The 23742-nt window shown below is 41.2% G+C and overlaps 1 protein-coding gene across 6 annotated transcripts in view; it reads right to left on the minus strand.

Annotated features, from left to right (window-relative positions):
- The window catches only part of PSD3 (pleckstrin and Sec7 domain containing 3), a 164451-nt gene that overhangs the window by 60334 nt on the left and 80375 nt on the right, over positions 1-23742 (minus strand). For all 6 annotated transcript variants that reach the window (XM_044443896.1, XM_044443895.1, XM_044443894.1 and 3 more), the window contains one exon: positions 23335-23424. In XM_044443896.1, the coding sequence (XP_044299831.1) occupies positions 23335-23424 (90 nt within the window). The remainder of the gene's footprint in view (positions 1-23334; positions 23425-23742) is intronic.

Consider the following 23742-nt stretch of genomic DNA (forward strand, 5'->3'; position numbering starts at 1 on the left):
AAGGAAAAGTATATCCATTTGACAGAAATGTATGGATTTATCCATTTGCTTCCCATATTAGTTTTCCCTGACAAAAAGAAAACAAATTAGAATAAATGTGAACATACTAGAATGAGTCATCCCTAACCATGTTCTCAGATTCTAAAAGGGCATGTTTAAAAATGTAACAGCACACATGGGCTACAGAGGGGGCTGATACTGGGAAAACTGGTCTTGAAAAAGGAAAGGCTCCATTATCACAGAGGCAATAAGTTGCTGGCTTGTGAAAGGTGTGCAAGAGTGTGTCATGAAAAATACGAAGTTCAATAGTATGTCCACTGAAAGAGTAGCAACATGTGAGTAGAAACAGACATAGAAATGGTATCCACCCCACCCAAATACAGCTGTGAATTCCACCTTTGAAATATTAAAATGAAAAGTCAATTAAATTTTCACCATCCAAGGCAGGCATTGAACAAAAAACAGAAGCCCTGGAGCCACAGTTCCATACCATTAAAATGTCTGTTGGAACAGCCAAACTTTAAGTAAATCTGTATATAGTCACAACTATACACATATTACAGCTACAAAACAGATCCAATTTTATTCCTGAAACACCATTACCTCTCAAGAGGGGCAATCGAGTCCCTCAATCTTACATAATGGTCAGATTTGAGGATGTGCTCTCCTCAAGATATTCAAGTCTTCAGAAGTGTCTCTGTTTAAGTAACAAGCCTAAGCTCTGAATTTCCCAATGTTTTGAATGCCTCCCAGGCCATTTGTAAAAATTAGGCTGAACTGGATATCTAAATTAGCTCAGATAAATGGAACTCTACACCTAGAAATGTTAAACTGTGGCACTGGTGTAAAGATCTGTTCTTCCATTGTGGAGAGAAATCTTAGATGACCTTTGTGATACAGTCAGAGAAACTCTACCTACAGTGCTTTCAGAAGGGCTCTGCTTTCCACCGAAACAAAGGGACTACAATCCATCATTAAGCCTGAGTCAAAACAAAATAAACATTTTTCGTTATAACCAATCAAATATACTCTAGAGAGCAAGTAATATGTCTGTACGAAGTCTTAATTACCACACAGAAAATAATAGATGAGTTTATGCACTTTCGAGAAAAGACTGCATTTCCACCCCATCCCCCTTTGCTTTACATTTACATTTCTAGCACAATAGTGAATAAAGAAATCCAGTGAGTAGACAAGGAAAAATAGATCAAAGGTAGAGCAGAAGGAAGTTCATAGTGGGCAAAGATAGGAAAGCATTCCATGTGGGCTGGAAGCTTAATGTCCCCGATATATGTACATGTATATGTGTGCGTGTGCACGCACGAGAGAGAGGGAGAGATAAGCAGCTACATTTTTCTATATTCTTTCATATATGGACCATTAGCTTGCCCAGCTGAGTACCGTCTGTCTGGACCTGCTGGCAGCAATCCTATGGTTTTCAAACCCTGGAACCTTTTCCATGTAAAGCAGATGCTCTGCCATTGAGCCAGGGAAGCAAAATACCCAACAGCAACTTCTTTCATCTTCCCAGGATAGTAACCAGACAAAGACCAAAATGGTTCCCTGAAACAGGATCACAGCTTCTTTAATGTCTGATGTGGAAATTACTTGTACTTTTACAGATTTCTGATGTAATGGCTATGGGCTTTCTTTGGTTGCACAGATACATCTTCTAGAAAACAATGAAATGTTTGACTCTTGGCTGCTGCAAAGCAGTCTGGAATCCAGGAAACTGAAACAAAGGAATTTGGTGGATCTTCTACCCAGAACAGATTCCTCACACATCCCTACTTTTTATAAATTGCTAAGACCACAATCCTAGCTTCATGGAAGTCAATGGGACTTATACTACTCAGTAAGTGGTGCTGCAGCAAACCTTCAATCTATGGTTAGAAGGTTTTAATTTAATAATTATACACCAGATTTTCTAATCTGATGCCTTCCAGGATGTGTTGGACCGTATTTCCCATAATTCTTATCCAACAAGTTCCAGCCTCTTGGTTGCCATCTTGGAGAGCCACTGCCAGTTAGCAAAAACAATACTGAACCAGACAGACCAGATATCTAAGTGAGCTTAAAATGTTCATATATGTCTAGGTGGGTGGGGAGCGGAGACTGATAGAAAGTGGCTTGTAAAAGGCCACTAACTGAATCCTAAGGTGGCCAAAGTGAGATTTGAACCAGTGTCCTCTTACATCTCACACCAGGCCCCTACCGCATATCACCACTAATCTAACTCATCAAATAGCAGGCAGCTGCAGCCTCTGAAGATCTTAGAGCATTCAAATGGAAGAAGGCACTTCCATTTGATATGCTTTGAAAGGGAAGGCAGAGCAAATCCAATTCCATTAGCGGCACTATCATGCTTTTTGCGTCACAATTCTCAGGGCCACTTCCTGCATCACTTGTACTGTTCTATCAGATTGCTGATCCCCAGAGTATGTGCTCTTACCCACAGACAAACTGACAGATATGCAGGGTGGTTACATTCATTCCAGAGCAATAGTGTAGTAAACTTGTCTCCTTTTTCATTGACAAAACTGCCACCTCCCAACTCTAAGGCGTGTTTCTTTAAGTGCTTTTGAGACAGGAAGAGAATCTATAGAAGTAAACCATCATAAAGGACTAAGTAGCACCCTCCTTCTTCCACCTAGGGCAAAACCAGAACTGGATAACTGACTGTAGATGCAAGCAGGATAGGAAACCCACGCATTGCCAGAGGAGAGAAGGTCTCTCTGTCCCAGTAGATCTCCCTGTGTCTCAGATGTACTAAAGAAACAAGTCCTATCCCTATATCAGAACACAATAATCCTAATATGTCAGTGCTATGTGTCATTTCAAATATAGCCCTATGACCTCCCACACTATACCAATTTGCCTTATTGTGCCATGACAAATTATTTGCTGGCTAAAACCAAAATGATGCTGTTCAGTATAAGGAAAAACAGGAACATCCAAACAACCACCAATCATTTCAGACAGGGAAAGAAAAATGTTACATGGAATTCAGAAAGCAAATCTGCACATTAACAGTTCCCACTATCGAGAGAGAGTGTGTCTCTGTGTACATGTGCATGCTTGCATCCAGGGTGGTGGTGTTTTGATTTTTCAAAGAATCTGATACAAATTATATTTCTCTTCCTCCTTCAGCTTAGTTGCAGCATGGAACATAAAATGTCTAGCAGATCAGTGGGCGAAGCGTCAAAGGATATGTTTTGAAATTTGTTTTCTTCCCACACAGAGGTGGGAGTAATATATATGACAAAAGCCAGGATGTATGTGACATCATAAAGATAGGAATATATGTGACATCATATTAGATTTCCCAGTTCCAAAGTAAGATTTTATTTCCTCTGAAACATGCTATTTCACAATACCCCCAATAGGGATAGGGGGCTCATACATTTTTCCCATACCTTCTAAAACTCTTGCTATATTTAATAAATTGATTGTGAATGGTGAGTTATGGAAATGAATTTTTAAAGATCCTCTATTTCTGCAACCCAAAATCAACCTTTGTATATTAGATGCTTGCTTCCTTTTCCCCTAATGCAGAAAAAATCTAGCAGCCCAAAATACATTACATGTACTTAACTTAATTACTTGAATTTAAATACCAATATAGTGTGTTTTAGAGTCTACTATATCTCCCAGTCACTATGCAACAGCTCTTAGCATTCAACACTGAATTCAAAATGCTGGAAAAACAGGAGGTGACAGATACCTCCAGGTCTTAATTTTGAGTCCTCAGAGGTATCTGGCTACCTGCTGGAAAAAGGTCTAGACAAACCTTGATCTGATTTAAGAGGACAATTATTAGGAGCTTCATGGCTGGAATAATGTACATATATACCAGATGATGACACATCCAGATTATTAAATGCAAGACCAGTCTAGGAAATTTTGCAACTTGAGGCTGCCTATGACGGACAATTTACCTAATGAACAGCAGCAACTGACTTCAGCGCCTCCCAAAAGTAACTCTGCCAGAGCCACAGTTCTGCCCTACATAATGGATGCCCAATACACAAGTTAAAACTATGGGCACTGATTTCACTAAAAGACAGAGGAAAAATAGGAGGAAATGACTAGAAAGAAAGCTACTTCTGTACTTTCTGTGCTTTAGTAGAGTTGATTTGCTTGAAATGGAGGTTCTGAATTTATGAGCAGGAATGAACATCTTCCTGATTTGGAATTTGGCATTAACCATCTCTTAGCAACTTTAAGTGGTTTCCAGTAAGTGACTTTTATTTAAATGTCTGAATACGTAATTCAGGTAGCAACAAAAAACAGAAAACAGCTTGCCAGTTTCATTGTTGGCTGAAACATTATGTACAGGTGCAGAAAAAAACTATCAAAATGATCAAGGGGTTGGAGCAGCTCCTCTATGAGGAAGCATTTCAAATTTTGGAGCTGTTTAATTAGAAAAAAGGCTAGTACTGGGAGACATAGTAGGAGTCTATAAAATGATGCATGATGTGAAGTGAATAACTTCCTCTCTCACAATATTAGAATCTGGCTGGACTAATCTATGGTGGGGAATTTAGAACAGACAAAGGGCAGTACTTTTCATGCATTGTTAACCTACAGAATTTGCTACCACAAGCTACAGTAATGCTCACCATCTTGGATGGTTTTAAAAGGGGATTATGCAAATAACGCTATCAATGGCAACTTGATATAATGGCTATACATTAGCTCTAGCATCAGAGACAGGATGCCTCTAAATACCTCTTGGGGAACATGAACAAGAGAGTGCTACTGTACTTCATGTCATGCCTGTGGATGTCTCATGGAGATCTGGCTGGCCACTGTTGGCCAGAATGCAGGACTAGACCAAGGAACCCAGGCTCTTGGGAAGTGAGTCTAGCTATTTCTCCCTTGACCTTCAGATGATGGGTGGCACACTATGACTTTATTGTTCTCTTTGGTTTTATTGCAATCAGTTACACTTTTCTTTTGCTTCTGTTTCTAACTGGTTACTTAACATATCAATTTCATCTTACTGTTGTTCACTGGTACTGTGGATCTCTTTGTCCCATTTGACAAAACAAAACCATCTGATCTCAGTGGGGCTTACTTCAAGGTAAATATGCTTATAGTTACAATATAAAAGAGTTTAGTTGGAGGGTCTACAAAAATTAAGCAGTTTTTGCCAAGTCCCTAACACTAATAATAATAATAAAATCAGATATTCTGGGAAAAAGAAGGAAAAATTAATTTGCAATTTTTAAGAGTTTTCAAACTATTTACTGGAATACAGATTCTGAGTAGTGAAGAATAAAAAGTACAGGGTGTCCCCCCAAAAATGACATAATTTCGTAGTCTAGTAACATAGCCCATTCTCGCTCAAATGATCTCAAATTTTAACAAAATGTGTAAAAAGTAACTAATATTAGTTACACAATGTTACGCAAGACATGCTACAGCGTGTTTGGCAGGAGGTGGACTACCGATTTGATGCGTGTCAAGCCACAGGCAGTGGGCATATTGAACATTTGTGAAACTTTGTAAAATCAGTCATAAAATCTACATTCCTTTGAATCTCTTGTTTGAATTTTGATAAATAAACCTTTTATTGTTCAACATGAAGCCTAATTAATTTTGTTTGCCTAGGACATGTAGTTACTCAGATATTCACATTTCAAATAATGTCACATTTTTTGGGACACCCTGTATAAACACAATGTTAAGAACAGGGTATTGGTAAAAATAGTGATCGGTCAGGGAAGACTTCCTGAAATAAAGTTGTTAATGCCCATCTGACTACCGAAGGTAGGAAGTTCTAAAGAAATGGAGTGGCCATACTATTAGGTGCAGAGATTCTGGACTCATTTTTAAATTAGCTGGCTAAGCTGTATAGATTCTTTGAAGTGGTCATTCTATCTGTTGGAGAGCTAAAAGTTTCAGGAAAAACAGGCCTAGAAAGAGAAAGGCTACAAGCTCTTGGTGTGAAACAAAGCAGAGCAGTAAGAGGATATTAAGCCATTTCTTCTCAGAAATGTTGCCATATTTCCTATGTCCTTGCAACGGTGTCAGAGGGCAACTTCTCCTACAGGGCAGGCCATATGAGGCTTAAACCTATGTCAGGACTATACCACTTCAAACTGCAGAGAACAAATTGCAGAGAGCTCACATGACTGAATGACATGAGAGCTCACATGACAGAGCTCACATGAGAGCTCACATGACAGAGAGAGACAGAGACAGAATTCAGAAAACAAACATGTCAGGGAGAAGATTGATTCCTGATAGAAATCTTCTCCCTCCCATCTAGTTCTCTGTGTGGAGGGATGGGGACAGGCATAAGGAGGAGGATGCAGTCATGGCCCACCTGGAGCCTAAGAGGTACAACTGAACACAGTTTACCATTTTATGTGTTGCTTGCAAGAACTAGACCTCAGTCATGTGGTAATACCTTAGATAATGCAACAGACAGAATTGAACATTTGTTTATTCATTTTCAGGTTGCTATTCTATTACTGGCCATGGCTCCCCAACAGGCTTACGCTAAAAATTAAAAATAAACAAGACTAAAAATAATTTAAAGTATCAGTCACAGCACAGCAGTCATTAAAGGCTCCAGAACAAAGCAATCAAAGAGACACCAGGGGCTGAATCGAGATTTAGTTATTTTTTAGGGCAAACCCGTTGGTCAGTTTTAAGTATGACTAAATCTGAATCCAACCCCAGCTCCATACTCATGTTAATAATTTGATCAAGTGTCCTTCTAATTAAGCCTGTTAGCTGGCCTGGCAGATTTGACTGAATAAGAAGGCTCTCAACCTAAAGCATACCTGCATTGCTCTAGACAACAGGAATACTAAAGCATATCCCACCAAAATATCTTAAGACACACAGGAGAATAGATGAGAAAAGGCAATCCTTCAGATCACCACACTTTACAAATTCAAAAGTCAAAGCCCACATTCTAAATTTGGTTGTAAAAGAAACTGGGAACCAATGCAAGTGCTTAAGAAAAGGGATAATGTCATCCCTAGGGCTGGTCCCATTAATCAGCCTAGATGCTGCTTTTCCGGTTTAGTAAGAAACACAGCAGCCTTCAAAGGCTTGCCTTATGGGAAGTAACAGAATGCACACTTGTTCACATTCTCCTTTAACTGCCTAAAATAAATGGACTGGATCAAACCCAATGTTGCTAATTCATTGTAATCAGGTGTTTGTTTTGCAGGGTCTTGGATGCAGGCAGGCAGAAGGTCATATCAGACAGAAGATCAAGAGCCAAACAAACCAATATTTAATTAAAATGAAAAAGGAGGACAGCAAAATGAGGTATTCTTCTCCGCAGCTTACAAAAGCAAACTGCTGGTAACAGTAGGCAACTCAGCAGGTAACAAGATCAGTTGTAACGAGAGATCAGTTAGGAAAATTAAGGACTCAGTAACAAAAAATTGCTTTCAGGTTCAAATGAAAATCTGCCCAAATTGCTCAGCTAATAAAATTCACCACTGAGATGGCCCTCACATTTTAACTGCAAGTTCAAAACCAAAATTGCAACACTTTACATGAAAACTTGATTTCCTTTTTTTTAACTTTTAATGGAACTCACATACTTATTTTAGCAGCTCTGCGGTTCTCTTCCCTCTAGGCTTATTTAAACAAGCCCCAAAGTCTAAAAATATTCCTTTGGCTCTAGCTTGGTACCAGAATTGTTCTCAGGAATGTGTGTTTGTGTGTGTTGTGTGGACAAACAGAAGACAGCCACTAATATGCACATTACATTCTAATGCTGGTAATGATCTCAGTCAGACATTGTGTTGATGGTAGTTAACAGTTTTTAATAGTGAAGTGTACTTCTGTCTCCCCTTAAGGACATTTCAGAGTCAGAGGGAATCACAGAAACATTTGGTAACTGACATTTCCTATTGTCTCTGTGCTTCTGTAGACTTAACAATGAATTGGGAAAGGACTTTGCTCCAAATGATGGGTTTATTATTTAAATGATGAAAAAACATCAAGGGTTTACAATGAAAATATTTGATCCCAGTGCACTTCACCTTCTGTATATTTTGAGTGCAAAATTTCAAAGTCAGACATTAAGTCTGCAGACTCCAAAACTCCAGGGATTTGGAAGAAGATCTGTGAACTATGGGGAACCATATCATTAAACGTTCCAGTCTGATTCTAATTCATGCTCACCATGTTTTTTGAATTGGTTCCATTTTGAGCCAGTAAAAGTTTTGCAAATGTTTCATCACATCTGAAAAAATTCAGCTCCAATTCACATTTTAAAACATTTTTTCTGCTATGCTGATTAATGTATGCAATATTAATGCTAGATGGTTAAGTATATCAGATAGAGATGTGTGTGTGTGTGTGTATGTAACAAAATGAAGTCAAGATTTTTTTTTAAACAGGCAACCTTTAAGTAGAAAAAGAAGTGTTCATATGCTGCCAATAAAGTAAAAAATTAGAATGGGAAGTTTTCAAACTACAGATATATCAGAAATTGCTGTATGAATTTTTTAAAAGTACACCAGAGACCTTTTGCTTCCATTGTATGCCAACTAGCTACCTGAGCCCTAAACTAGTTCTCAGCAATATTCAGTTCTTGGTGTTCTAATGCTTTCTTCTGGAAAATTCTAAGAACTTGATTTACAAGTGTAATTTTGCTGTTCTTTCATGTCTGCACATACATAGAGAGAAGTAAATAGAATTCCCTGTTTTGCAATTAAATGCATTATCAATGCTGTCCTGGGTGTGTAAATTATATTCTGCTTATTATTCTAGGCCACCAGAGATAGGATATGGCACAGGTAAAACCTATTTATTAAATAAGTGAAAGATCAAGTACCATTTTCTAAAACAGAAAAATGTTGTCTATTTAAGAAACAATGTAGAGTTAAAGTATTTCTCCTGTATTATTCACTTGTAAATTAATGAGCACAGCCATAATAATTAAAAATATGGTGAAGATCTATCTACACATGTTCATACCTAATTTGTACAGCAGCACTAGATTCCTCTCTAGTTCAGGATCACACATGCAGCCTTACCTGACTTGAAAGACTGCACCTAAGCCCTGAACAGGCAAAATGCCTGAATCAGGTACAGGAACATATAGGTGAGATGGGTGGATACACACACACCCCACACACCCAGTGTCCATGACTTCCTTATGCTGAATGCAAATAGAAGCCTTCACACATCAGGAATCCAGTTCCAAACTGCAAAAAATGTTGGCTAGTCTTTCTCCACTCCTTCAAAGCAGATGGGGACTGGGCTTTATACCTAAAGGCTAGGCTGGCTTTATAGTACAAATGAAAATTATTGCACTAGTCAATAGCAAATGAAATAAGCAAAGTTAGATCACTGGGGGTGGGGGGATACAATCAAGGTTGATTGTAAAGGGAACACCTCTTCTGCCTTCCAATCTGAAATGAGCAAATGATGCCTTCAAGGTGGATCTGCTCGCTTGAGAGTCAATTGTTTTGGAGAGTCTGACACTTCTCAGTTTGTCAGCCCTCTTATCCTGATGCCACACCCTGGGATTAATGGTGCTTGGCCTCCTGCCCATCTCTCCATATTAGCATGCTCATTAAACTTCCCCACAGTATTTGAGGCTGTCCCTTAGCAACCTCCTGGCTTCTTTCTAAGTCATCTGCCCTTGGCACTTCAATTGCAGAGTCTAACCCCTCCTCTTCATTTGAGTCAATCTGTTTCCATAACCCTTGCGGGCTCCTTTATAGGAACAGAGGGCGCAATCCCTACACAAAGAATTGTATTCACATTCACAAGAACACAGACCTAAGTTCCCTGCAGTCTTCTTGCTCAACACCACGGACTTTAGGGACTAAAGTGCAGGGCAGGTGAAAGTACATGCGCCTATTCAGACATATGGTGGGTACAGGGGTACAAGCTGCATGAATTAGTAATGGACATGCTGCCTGTCTATAATCATGCAATGTGCAGCCTTCTGAAAAATGCCTGGAGCAACCATGAGTTGCTGCTGTAGGACAGTCTGAGATGCTTTTTCGGCAACATTTCTGAGAAGGGGTACAAAATTTGAGAATGTAAAGACCACACGAATAGTGAGTAAAAAGTACTAACAAGGGAATACAGCAGAGAAGACAGCTGCAACTAAACATTCACACATAGCGTTCATCCAGAAGCAGCTTTGCAGCCAGTGTATGAACCAGATGCTGTTTTCAAACACAGGGTTCAGCAGTGGTGAAAGACTTGGGATCAGATATTCCAATTGCCACTGATGGACAACTCAGTTAAAGGACTCCATCCACTTCTATTTGTTTTATTTGATTTAGAATTTGGCCTTACATAATAATTATTATTCATTATATTTCTATACCTCTCAGTGGCCAAAGTACTCTATATGATTATTCCCATTGCTTGCTTCCTTTTTCTTTCCTTCCTATTAAATACCTTCATATTGGGAAATAATATATCTTTCATTAGCCTTTTATTTAGTTGTCAAAGTTTCATAGCAATGTTTTTGTTAAGTAGATAAGAACACACATATATTTTATGTTGTTAATGGTTTAGGTAAAACGAGTAACATTCCCCAAGAGGATAATCCTCTACAAGCCTTATTAAACACATTAGAATATACCTCTGCATGGAGAAGAAAGCAGCATTTTTGTGAACAATTGCTCGAATTTAAACAAAATTGTTCAAGATCAAAAATGGTCTAATTCTTTCTGTTTGTTAATTAAGATGATTATACACAACAGGAGCAAGACTGGGTTACACTACTCTCTCACATGTTCTTCCTGGTGAACGAATACTCTCTGATGGGCAATCAGCCAGAAACCCCCTATACAAACAGACATAAAAAGGTAAAGGTAAAACCCTTGACATTAAGTCCAATCACGCCTGACTCTAGGGGGCGGTGCTCATCTCCGTTTCCTAGCCGAGGGAGCCAGCGTTTGTCTGCAGACAGTCTCCGTGGTCATGTGGCCGGCATGACTAAACACCGAAGTGCATGGAACGCTGTTACCTGCCCACCGAAGTGGTACCTTTTTATCTACTTGCATTTTCATGCTTTCGAACTGCAAGGTTGACAGGAGCTGGGACGGAGCAACAGGAACTCACCCTGTTGTGCAGATTTGAACCAGCGACCTTTCGATCAACCAGCCCAGCAGCACAGCGGTTTAAACCACTGCGCCACCTGCAGTCCCTCAAACAGGCATACAATGCATAATATTTGAATAACTGCACACTATACAGAGTTTCAATATAATGTGTGAACACACCTTAGGTTAGGTGTTCCCAGCGTTTTTGAGTCAGTGGGCACATCTGGCATTTTAAAAGTGTCATGAGTTCTCCCATAAAATGGCTGCCATGGTGAGCATGACTAGTCATCATTCCCCAGAAGCCACAATTTCTCTTTGCAGGATGCCAACTTTCCAGAAAAATAAATCATAATCCCATTTAGAAGGGGCAGGGAGACTGCAGGGCACAAAAAGGCATAGCCAATACTTTGCCTCAGACTGGGGACCCCCAGCCTTAAGTTACTTAAGGACTGTTTATATTGTTTATAAGGATTATAGGATTATATTATATTGTTTCATGGGGCAATTCATCCCCCCCCCACACTGTTGCAGGATGAATTGCCCCATGAAACAATATAACTTTTTGAAAGGAACAACACTGTGAAGAGCAAAGCAGAGTTTGACACTGGTATGGCAATATAAACAGCACTGATGAGGATGAGTTCATGCCACATGTGTCTGTAACAGGAAAGCAACCCATTACATGGAATGAACGAATGAACGAACACACACACACACACCCCCCCCCCCACCTGAGGTCAGTGCAGACTGTGTGCTTTGAACTTTGGTAACAAAAAAGGCTGGCGTTTAAATGGAAAAATACATGCACAGCGATGTCAATTGGGAATGGCTTGTGCATGCTTAAAAGGCTGAGTTGATTTATTTATAAAGATTTGTCTAAGGCAGTGAACCTTAGAGAACAAGACAGTGAGTAAGATAAAAATAACCTAATTACACTATGACAAGCACAATAAAAAATAGAAACAGCACAAAGTAAATAGAAAATTATTTGACATAAATGCAGATCAGTAAAACAACCAAGTACAAGCAGTTAACAGCCAGGTGAATAAACCAAGTTTTAATCATGTGGTTTTGTGGGTTTCCCAGTACATTCTTGGAAGTGACAACTGAAGAAGGCTCCAAGTCCCTTATCTGCAAATACTGGAAGGAAATGCATGTCAATACATGCACATCATTTACTGTGCCATGTGTGAGGGTTTTTTTTCACTATTAAAACTTTGGTACTTCTTGTCCCTGAGTCCAAAATGGAAAGGGTTAAGTGGCTGAAAGCCACTGAGAGGAGACATGATAGTCAAATCTATCCGCAACAGCATGTTCTAGCCAGCTGATTTTTTATTTCTGCTCTTTCAAGCTGTACTGCTCCAGGCAGAGAGACAGACACTGTTTCTAGAAGTGGTTGTCTCCTGCGATTGCGAAGCCCACTAACCTGGCTCAGAGTACAACAAACACAACTCTAGCTGAAGTAAAGGACAGAAGTTGGGAAGGACAGCTCAGCTACTCTACCCATGCATAGTATCAGGAGTTACTTAGTTTTTAAACCAGTCTCTTGATCTACCATTACATAGCGTTAAAGTTCATGTAGTTGATTCTAAAGTGATAAAACTCGTGCCTCCTCTCTCTCATGTAATTTAATCCTCACAACAACCTTGGGAGGTAAGTTAGACTGCATAAGAGCAAGTGAAAGGTCACCCAGTGAGCTCCATGGCTGAACAGGGATTTAACCCTGGGCCATTCATAAGCCAGCTCTACCCAACTCAGCACCTTTCAGGTATTCTGGACTTCAGCTCCCATCAGCACCAGCCAGCACAGCCAATGGAGCTGAATGCAAAATATCTGGACAGCACCAGGATGAGGAAAGGTGCTCCCACTACCACAGCAAGCTGGCTTTGTTTAGCTCTCCTTATGCCTGGCATTCCTTCTTAGGACACTCATGTCTGGTCACCTCTAATGCTTTCATTTCTTTCTCCAACCAAAATGGATCTGCACTGGTTCTGACTGGTCCCATATTGTGCCCTCCCCTTTCTTCTCTTCCCCTACTGAGAAAATGCAGAGTATTTGGTACCTTTGGGACATGCCCTTGCCTTGTTTGCTTATGAGACACTCAAAAGTGTTGTGTTGACTGATGGTGTTGTTTAGAAGTGGGTGGCACATGGGCCATGGACCACATGCTGATGCCCCAGTGCTCAGGTGTGGCCCTTCCACACTGCAGGATTGAAAACAAGCTAAACTGATCTTTTTCAAGCTTCCCTCATGGTTTGCTACGAAGTTATGGTGGCAAATCACCAAATCTTTCCACAGCAATGTGGAAAGGGCCACAGAAGAGTTCAGGAGGTCACATGTGGCCTCAAACTACCCCCCTCTGAAGCTACCCACCTCAGGTTCAAATAATAAATTATTGTCAGGGCATCCTTGGTACCATCACATTTCCCACACACACATGGAAAGAAGAACTTCATGAACGTGCATTTATATCAGACTGACTCTCCAATGGCCTTTCCCCTACAACGTACGCACAGCGGCCCATATAATTGTGCTGGTCTGGTGCAACACTAGGGTTCTCTTAAATGGCATTAAAAGATTGGGAGTAGGCAGCCAAATCATACACTGCCTCCTCCTAGCACCTTACTCATCCTAAAGCAAATTTTCCATTCCCAACTTAACCAAAATTGATGCTAACATTAATTACACAATTAGGGCCAACCATATTCCTTGCTTAACCACAGTTTACTATTTCACTTCAAATGCTGATTTAAAATCCTGTTTAAGTAGGGAACTTGGTTTGCTCTGATTGCAGTTTATTGACATCAGCACCAACGTATCCTTGGTTTCAAGCAGGAGTCAGGGATTTGTAGCACTAACATGGAGCAATAGCCATGGCAAAAGAGCAGGAGATCCACTGTCAGTCCTGGACACTTAACTAAGAACATTATGAGAGTTCAGTTTTACTTAATAAAGTAACTAGAAGAGCTGCAATGTCGCATCTGTACCAGCTTATACATATGCATGTCAGCTATACATAATCTGTCTCACAGTTAGTTGCTCTGTCTCTCACACACATAGATTAAGCTACACAGTCTCCCTGTCTCATATAGGTCTTTCCCACTCGACACCTACACTACAACTACATCATTATGCCTCTTGATCACTAGCATGCTATAGTATACAATGTCTGTTAGGTAAACCTGCTTTCATTTCTCTCACCCTTCATTTCAGATACCAGATCCTCCTTTTCCTCCAAATGTATTGTCTAATATAAACCCAAATCTTACACACCTTAGCTGCAGTAAAACCTTGTCCTCAGATTTTGAACCCTGCTCTAGTCTCCAGAATGAGAGGAAAACCTATTTGTGTGCCATGTACAAATATAACATATGCATGGCTTTGATGCCAGGTTTCTTGGCATGCACGTCTACATTAACACACTGTGACTACAAACGTGAACACGCACAAATACATTTGCTGTCAGCATCTGCATCAGTATGCGTTAACTTTCAGTACCTGCAAATTAAGGACATGGATCTTTTCCGTCTTAGGTTAGTTTGCATGTAACTATCAAACCTAAGAAAATCAGTAAGGCTGAAAACATACAAAAGCAACATTTGCTTATCTCTATGGATTTTAGGTGGTGGTGTTTTTGAAAATGTCATGCAAGTGTAGAGCATTCAAATCCTACCTACACATATTATAAGCCGTGGGGGTTTTGCCACAACCGTATGTGCGTTACGCTTGCAAGGCATATGCTGCCAGTGGCATATGGTTTGGGATAACTTCCTGAAGTACTAGCTGTACTCATCTTGAAACCACTGAAGATTCTACTGTTCTAATAAGAGCTAATTTGGCGAGCACAGAAATTGGGCAGTGAGGATTGGTTTGGAATTACAGAATGACAGAGGAAGGAACAACAGGGGTCTTATTTCAGATATTGATAAGGAATGCGCTGCTGAATATTTTCAAGATCAGATTTTAGACAGACAGAAACACACACACACAATTGTATCTTTAAAATAATTTCTATCCTGCCCTTTTCCCTCAATATGAGAAACAAAGTGTCTCACAAGAAGTCAATCAAATATCAAACAAAAACTCAGAACACAAAAGTTTATGAATAGTATAACAAAGACAGACCCAAACAACCAGGGAAAAAAGTGGCTTCAACAACAATCTTATTACTAATTAAATTGGCACAGACCCACACCCCTTGATCAGAAGCAAAGAGATATGTGCCTTTGGGTAGCGACAATCATCCCCACAAACCCAAGCTCCTATCCTGCCTGAAAAGGAAATTCCTGTTGGTGCCAATGGAGCTTTCCTTCCAAGTCAGTGGGTTAGTACTGCAAAAAACTAGGAAAGTCGTAAGAACACAGGCACCAATGTCATTGCCCATTGCCACTCCTGCCTGCTGTTTCCAGTAAAATAAATAAGAGTTAATGAATAAAATTTTAAAATGCAATTTCAAGAGTCGATGCTTTCAAAGCCTTTAACAACAAGTAATCATATTATCTTAAGGCAGTTTTCCCTAACGTTTTGCTTTCCAGATGTGTTGGACTTCAATTCCCATAATTCCCAGGGGGTTATGGGGGCTGTTTTTTGTCACATCTGGCATGCACCAGAATGGGGAAGGATGCTTTAAGCCTGCCTTTGCCCATATGAATTCACCCAAGTTTTGCCTTCTCACCTGACATTCAAGGAAATATGGCTGGTGTGTATCTGAGGCAGGGCCTTTTCTCTGGTACCATATATCACAGTTGAGGGATGGTCTCCCTGAAAGAATCTTAACAAAGTCACTTCTTCCTGCTTTTAGTTAAGTGGCTATTCAGACAGACTTTAAGTTGTTATTTTCCTACTGTGTTAATGGTCTTATTGACTCTCCTGCTACTGATTTTTGTTTGCTCTTTCCAGGACTTTGTTGATACTGCTTTTATCTTATATTTTAGTTCAGTGCTTTAAATATGTTATGTACAGAAAAGAGAGATTAAAAATCATGGGGGGGAAGGCAAATAGAAATGGAAATGAATGAATGAATGAATGAATGACTGTCCAGCTATCTGTGCATTATAAAAACACAGAAACAGAGCGAGTCAGAAGGGGTTCCCCAAGCCATCTAGTCTGACCCTTGGCTCCAGCCAGCTCCACTCATTCATTCATTCATTCATTCATTTATTTATTTTATTGAAACATTTCTATGCCGCCCCTTGCCGAGGCCTCGGGGCGGCTTACAACATCAAATAAAATACAAAATACATTAAAACAATAACAATCATGACATGCCTACCATGTGCATTATGTACAGTTTAAATCTAGTAACCCTAGTATTATGAAATTCAGAGCTGGATTTATTAATTTCACATCTTGCCATCACTCCAAGTAACTCAGAGCAGTGTAGATCTGACCTCCAGGAACTTTTCCACCCTGAGACTCGCCACACTCAAAGCATCTAACACATTCAGAATAGCACTGCATAAGGGAAAAACACTCAGCCTTCATCCATCTGCTAGGCTACTAGGCTCTCTCTCTCTCTCTCTCTCTCAATCTCTGGTGTGTGTGTGTGTGCGCGTTACTGCAATGTTGAAGACTACATGAACAAAAAGCAGGACTCAAATCTGACAAATAAATTACATCAACTTTACCAGGAGCCTTTATTCCTAACTAATGTTAGGAGAGGCTTCTTCTATTCACTTCCAAAAGCCATGAATCAGAGGCAGTGTTAGGGATGGCCCACTAGAGCTGGAGCCTGCAAGGCCTTCTGCCCCACCACCCTGCTGTTCCCAGGCACTTGCTGAAATAAAGGTCCAGGGACCCTGATGATATCTGCTGCATCTAATCTCACGGATTAGCTGGCTTTTTGCCCACATGTGTTGCATCTCTTGCTGTCTGGTTCCACTACTGAATCTTTCTCCCTGAAATCAAATGCCCTCCTCTCCCATACAGTTGTCCATACATCTCTTTTTCCAAATAAGGGTATCTTTAGAAGACAGAGTCCTTTAAAGAGACACAAACACTTTTGAGAATATGCACATTAGCATATTCACATTCACACCTTTTTTTCCCTTCGGTCTTGTAGGCCTACACCCTACATCTTTTGGTGCCTGCCTCCACCCTGCCATAAAATATGGGCATTCAGCCAATGTCAGTTTAAGTCCTTAGTTTTATAGTTCTGTGCTACTACTGGTAGTACTACCATCACCACTGCCACCTATTGCTAACCTTAGACAAGATATTAGACTGTAAATTTCTTTCAAATGTTAGCTGATGCAGTGGGAAATTCCTAAATGGAAAAAGAGAGAGTGGGGCAAGGGTGGGTGGAAGAGATGACTCACAGATACAATCCATTCTACACTTCCTGTTTTATTATTAATTACAGGTGGTGGGTGTCTCTGGTCCCACCAGTGATAAAACAGCTGAACCGCACAATGCCAGGCTATTATGAAAGTGGCACAGCACCACCTAGTGGACCCATCAGATGCTACGGTAAGTATATAAGAAACACTGAGGCTTTGAGAAAAGCAGACTTTGGACAGATGAACACCATCACAGAGTATGGAATATTCACTAGGCCACCACCCACCACTCTTTTTTGGAAAGCCCTGATTCACACATCTGCATCACTGAAACTTTAAGCAAATACAGTTAATGAAACACAATACATACATCTGTTTTCCAGTGAGGGCAGATCGTTTGCTGACATGCTTCATGTGAACGTAAGAGCATCCTTCCTGGATCAGACAGATGGGCTTATCTGGGCCAGCATGCTGTTTCTCACTGTGACTGCCCAACACATCTTGGAAAGGCCATAAGGTGGATATAAAGGTAAAGGCCCTTTCCTACTGTTGCTCCCCAGTAACTGGCATTTAGAGGCATGCCATCCTGAAGGAAGTGGATAGCCATCAGGACTAGGAGTCACTGACAGCCTGTATCTTCCATAAATGTCCCTAATCCCCTTTTAAAGCTATTTCAGTGGCTGGCCACAACACACCATGTCACAGCAAAATCCATTAAGGTAACAATTTGCTGTATCATCTCCACACAGTGTGGAATTCTCTCACTACAGCTTTAGGCATCTAAACAAGAATGAGAGCTTCCTATTACAGCATCAGATAAATGTCAGACAAGCAGGGACAGTTCTAGCCATCCTTTCTGGGCTTTAGGTGCAGTGTAACTGCTTCTCCCTGCACAACTGTGAGAAATGTGAGAAGTCCAGTCATGCAGGGGTTCAGAAATCCATCAGGGCAACCTGCTTAGCCCTCACCCCAAAGGAGGCCTGTCTGTATAAACCTCCCACAAGGAATAGCAGCATGCAGCAAAATACCAGATTTATTAGGATCAGCTGACAGTCACTGAATAGTAACTGTCAAAGCGCAGTGTGGTGGTTAGCATGCTGGAATTTGAGTGGAGAGAGCTGAAATTGCATGAGAAAGGGAAAGAAAGGGTAGAAGGGAAACAACAACATGTCTCCAAACAGCATAAGACCATCAGCTCAAGATTTTCCAGGAGTTTCTTTTCCCAGGACCAGAAACCACCAGGGAAAGCATTCTATCTTCAAGTCAACTCAAACAGTTTTTATCTCCACCAGAAGCAGGTCCTTTGTAAATCTAAGACCAAGCTGCCTGCAGACAGTTAGCATTATGACAACCATAGCGTATCCCTGAGTTGCTGAGGCAATACAGAGTTACTGGGATCCATTGCCCGCCCTCTTGCAGTCCTTACTGTGAGGACTGTAGCTCGGCTCCCAGGGAACCCTGAGGGGGTGGTTTATGATGTCATCATCCCCATTAGTTTGACTCGAGAGCCCTGGCTCCACTACATCACCAATCTAGAGAGTACATGAAGAACTGTAGCTTCCACTGCTTCCTCTGCCTCAATTTCACCAGCCTGGAAACCAAGATGCAGTGGCAGCTTCTCACACACCTCCCAGAGCTGCCCTACTGCAACCGTCCTCATGCCGCAACGATCACAGGAGAAGAGTGCTGGTTTCTTGATATGCAGGGTGCATGCATACACCTGAGACTGCGAGGTTGAGATTTGTCCCCTGTGCAATATTTCAAAAGTCCTTCTCATTTACCCAGGTGACCCAAAGCAGCAGCAGAAGTGGTGCAGGTCTTGGAAGAAAGAGAAAAGGTATGATGCTACCCTTCCCATCTCCTTTCAGAAGACAGTCAGGGCACATTGAAAAATAAAGGCAACTGCTGAACCAATTCAACAGGACAGAACATCTTCATCTCATGATCACTGAAGCAAGAAAGGCTAGCCAAATGGATATTTAATCTTCACTTTTCAGCTGCCCCATATCCGGGGGTGGGGCACATGGAGAATACCGGCCAATCCATTTGGAGCAACTGGGAGGACAACAGTATGTCTGGAACATGACCATGAAAAGTGCAATCTACTAAACACTCCTGGGAGAGAGGAATGAAGAGGAAGCTGCCTTTGTTACGCTAAGTGGGCTGCTTAAATACACCACTAAAGATCGATTGAGTCAATAAGAGCCTGTAATTAGAAAGTCTGAGGCCATTCCACTGCACCTCTCCAAGACAGTGCTATAAATGAGCTGATTTGTCAACGTCAAGCAAAGCTTGTTCTGTCACAAACAACCAGAACCAATATCCTTAAAAACACATGCTTGAAAAGTTCCCACATCCTTGTCTAGACCAGAAACCAAGAGAGATGCAGCTCCAAGGTAGGGGACAGAAGGAGACCAAGTGAGTAAAATTTGTTGAAGAATGTGCCTTGTGCCCCCCAAAGTATCTCCACAGGAAATTACTTTGGATCTGCTGAGGCTTGGCAGAAGATATTCTACCTCTACCAACAAGCACAACTCTAAAGAAAAAGTACTAGTTGAGGTGTTTATACAACCGAATGTATAACTAAATGCTTTAAGCAAGTCATATTCCCCATTTAGCCTTGGTATGGCCACAAAATCCACAGGTTAAGAAGCATTCATCAGAGGATTTTTGTTGGGGGCAGAGGAAAGAAAGATGACCATAAGGGGCATGAGAGAAGTCTACCATATGAGGGCTATACAGAGAGAAAAATACTAAAAACCAAAGATCAGAACTGCAATTTACTCAGAATGGAGAGGAAAAGAGTTTACTTTTTAAACAGTGGAATTGCTTGGAAGTGTTGAAAATAGCCACTGGTTAAGATGGCTTAACTCAGACAGCAGCCTTCCCAAACTTATTTTCCAGATGTTGTTAGAATACAACCCCATACTGCCCAACTACATGCTGTAGTTCAACCTCCAGATACCAATTATTGGGAATGATTAGGTTTATCAGAAACTATTAGCCATGATGGCCAAGTGAATCCTCCATGTGCAGAAGTAGAATAAAACTCAGCATGAGGGTGAGTCGTTATTCCTGATTCAGGATGGCCACTGCTTGGAAAAAGAACAGATTAACATTTGGTCTGATCTGCTAAGGAAGTTCTTACAATCATAGGGTAAATTCTTTTTATACTGTGTCCAATTGTTTCTGAAGCATTTGGTGGAAATCATTGGAAAAATTCCTACTGAACCTAATGTAGCCACAATTCACATGGGACAACTGTTAGACTCCATCCAGTACACTATGTGACTCATGTCCCAGAATCTTTTACAACATGCAGACAAATCTCAGTAGCAAGGGTTCCTTCAAGGCTCAATGTCTGAAATTCTTCTATAAGAGACCCTAATAATCAACAGAGTTTGACTAGATTTGTTAATAACACTGATTTCTCATACATCCTCGACTTTCAGTTACCTTCCCATCATAAGTCAGTGTGGTGTAGTGTTTTAGAGCATGGGACAAGGCATCAGGCAATCCGGGTTCTAGTCCTCACTCAGCCATGTAGTGACTTTGGGCCAGTCACAGACTCTCAGCCCACCCTACCTCACAGTGCTGTTGTTGTAGGGATTTGACTGAGAGCAGGAAGATGTCGAGGCATGCAGCCCGGTATGTAAACAATCCACACATTCTAGAGCAGGGGTCTCAAACTCAACTTACCTGGGGGCCGCTGGAAGTAGAGTCTGGGTGAGGCTGGGCCACATCAAGTATTCCACCACCGCGGTGGGGGTGGGCTGCTCATCTGGAGGCCGGCCCGGGCGCCGCCAGCACTTTGAAGGCCACAGGGCCCCTCCCCCATACCCCGCCCCTCCCGGCAATTGGCCCGCAGGCCGCGAGTTTGAGACCCCTGTACTAGAGCAATAAAACTAAAGTCCTTTAATGCTAATTGTCTACAAGATTTACAACTCTATAGATAAGTTCCCTAATAGCGGTCCTTGCTAAGCAGATGTTAACTTCTAATGGCTTCTCTTCCCAAGCCCACGTGGGATCAATCTCCCAAGTCACGCCTTTCCTCCCTCTTACATAATAAACTTTGCCGCTGTTCATATCTGCGTAAAATACGTCTGTTTTTGGCTTTTGAGAAATCCACGACACCTATTGTGTCTTCTGCTTCCGGCTCAGGGAGATCAGCATCAGAGGGGGAAGAGGCAGTTTGCTCTGCCTCCTTCTGAGTAGAACGTGCAGCTTCCTCTTTCTCATGACTCTCTGTCTCTGATAAAGGTCCAGGCGTTTGCTCAACGTGCTGGGGGTCAGAGGAAGAAGCAGCAGCAGGCTCAGCTGTCCCTGCGTTGGGCTGTGGGGTCCACTCTTGGGCGCTGGGTGTCAAGTGCAAGGTCTCCTCATGAGTCACTGTTTCTGTCGGGGCTTCATGCACGACAGAGGAAGAGAATGATGTAAGCCACTATGAATTTGTTGTAAGAAAAAAAAGCAGGATATAAACCTAGTAAATAAATAAATAAGACAGCCCAAGTCCAGTTCCTGCACTGTCCCCCAGACAGAATGACTTTATTGTCCCTTTCGATCATTTCCTAGGCACAATTTAGAAGATGCACTGGATGCCCTTTCTGACTCCCAACAGCACATTGTATTTCATTACGGAACTCATCAAAAAGGATGCCATAACCAATATACATATTTCCTTTTGCCTTCAGACGACATTGTTGATTGCAACAAAAAGTAATGCTTTTTTCAGTTTCTTCCACTGAAAGTGAAATGTACTAACTAGCACTTCCCACCCAAACAAATCAAACAAAAGAATGGGAACACTCCTATTAGTGTGGACAATGGAAAATGTTTGGCAGCTCAAACCCAGACTTCATGAACTATTCAGATTCAACTGCTGCAACAAATTGGGTGAATTCACACACACACACACACACACACACACAAGTACAAGAGGAAAAAGGCGTTGAATATGTAATATGCAGCACATCCTGATCTCAAATTATATCTTCCATTCAAATGTAAAAGCCCAAAGGCAGCTTCTTTCCAAGCTCTCTGAAAAACCCATTTACCATAAATACTCAATTCAACAGTCAGTTTTATCTGTTGGGTAAAAAGCCTGGCTGGCTTTGTGACTTCCCATATTATAAAAGACAGTCACTCACTCCAATCCAGCAAGGATGATTGTGCAGCAAAGCCAGCTCTGCCTTCACATGCCCTATGACCATGGGGAACCTTGTTCACAAATCACAGCCACATGTACAGTTCCCAACTGCTGCACAAAGAACCACAACCCTGGTCAAGAAGGCTGCCCTCAAATCCAGATATCTCGCAGTCTTCTTGATCAACCAGGAGGTGCTTGCATCCAAGGCAGGAATGTGGGAGCTCAGGATCAATTTTCACCTCCCACAGACTGCCCTGGGAAGGAAAATACATGAAAAAGAACAAGACCAAGTATTGCAGTTTGTTACCAAAAGACAGGAACAAGTCACTGCACGGTGCTCAATAGAGCTAGAAGGGATAAATTTTAGTCTCTGCAACAGCTACCAAGTGCTCAAAGGATCAACAGCAAGTTGAATTTGGCCCTTTCAGCATTACAAAGCCTCTATAAAGCACCCTTTAATTAAAAAAATAAAATTGGGGATGGCGGGAGGCAGCAGGGGCGAATGTGAGGGCATGACGAAGCCTGCATGTTGCCCATCCCTAAAGCATAAACAGCTACATGATTTCTGATTGCTTTGGGAACCAGTGAACTAGCAGTGAATCAATCCCACAAGCAGAATGGGATGAACAGAAGCACCACATGAAGCCATATTAGAAAGTATATATGAACTTCTATAATTAAAGAATAGCAAATATTTAGGTAGATACTATATAGATATTGCTGTTCACCATTCAAGCAAGCACAAAGGAATCCAAAGAAATACAAGGAGATCGGTCAGTCTGAGAGCATCACCCCATGACTAGCCAGCAGAGTTAGAATTGTTGCGTTCCCAACTCTGAACAATAATTTAGTAACTCACCTTCAAGAGTTCCTTTGGGAAATCTTTTCCTTCATTCATGCCCTGAAGGTTGGCAATGAATTCTTGGCATGACATCTTTTTGCCAATGTTCTGAAATATACGTGACACAGACATATAAATGCAAAATATCAGCGGAAGCCAAGGCTGTTGTTATTTAAAAGTATTCTGTTGAAATATGTTAAAAACATTTCCCCTCTTGAATGAAAAACTAACTTGTGAGCAGCAGTCCCAGTATTAGAGACATTCTTCTGGAAGCATGTCTGCATGAATGCAGCTATGAATTACAAATGCATATAAACAGGCTCTTCTCTGGGGAAGGAAGTAGGAAAACAGTGGGTAGGTGCTCCTATAAGGATAATGGTGGCAATGAATCTTAGCAATTGCACAGGCTTTTCAATCATGACTTTC

Source organism: Varanus komodoensis, unplaced genomic scaffold (assembly GCF_004798865.1).
Source record: "Varanus komodoensis strain SLA01 unplaced genomic scaffold, ASM479886v1 scaffold43, whole genome shotgun sequence".
Taxonomy (NCBI): Eukaryota; Metazoa; Chordata; class Lepidosauria; order Squamata; family Varanidae; genus Varanus; species Varanus komodoensis.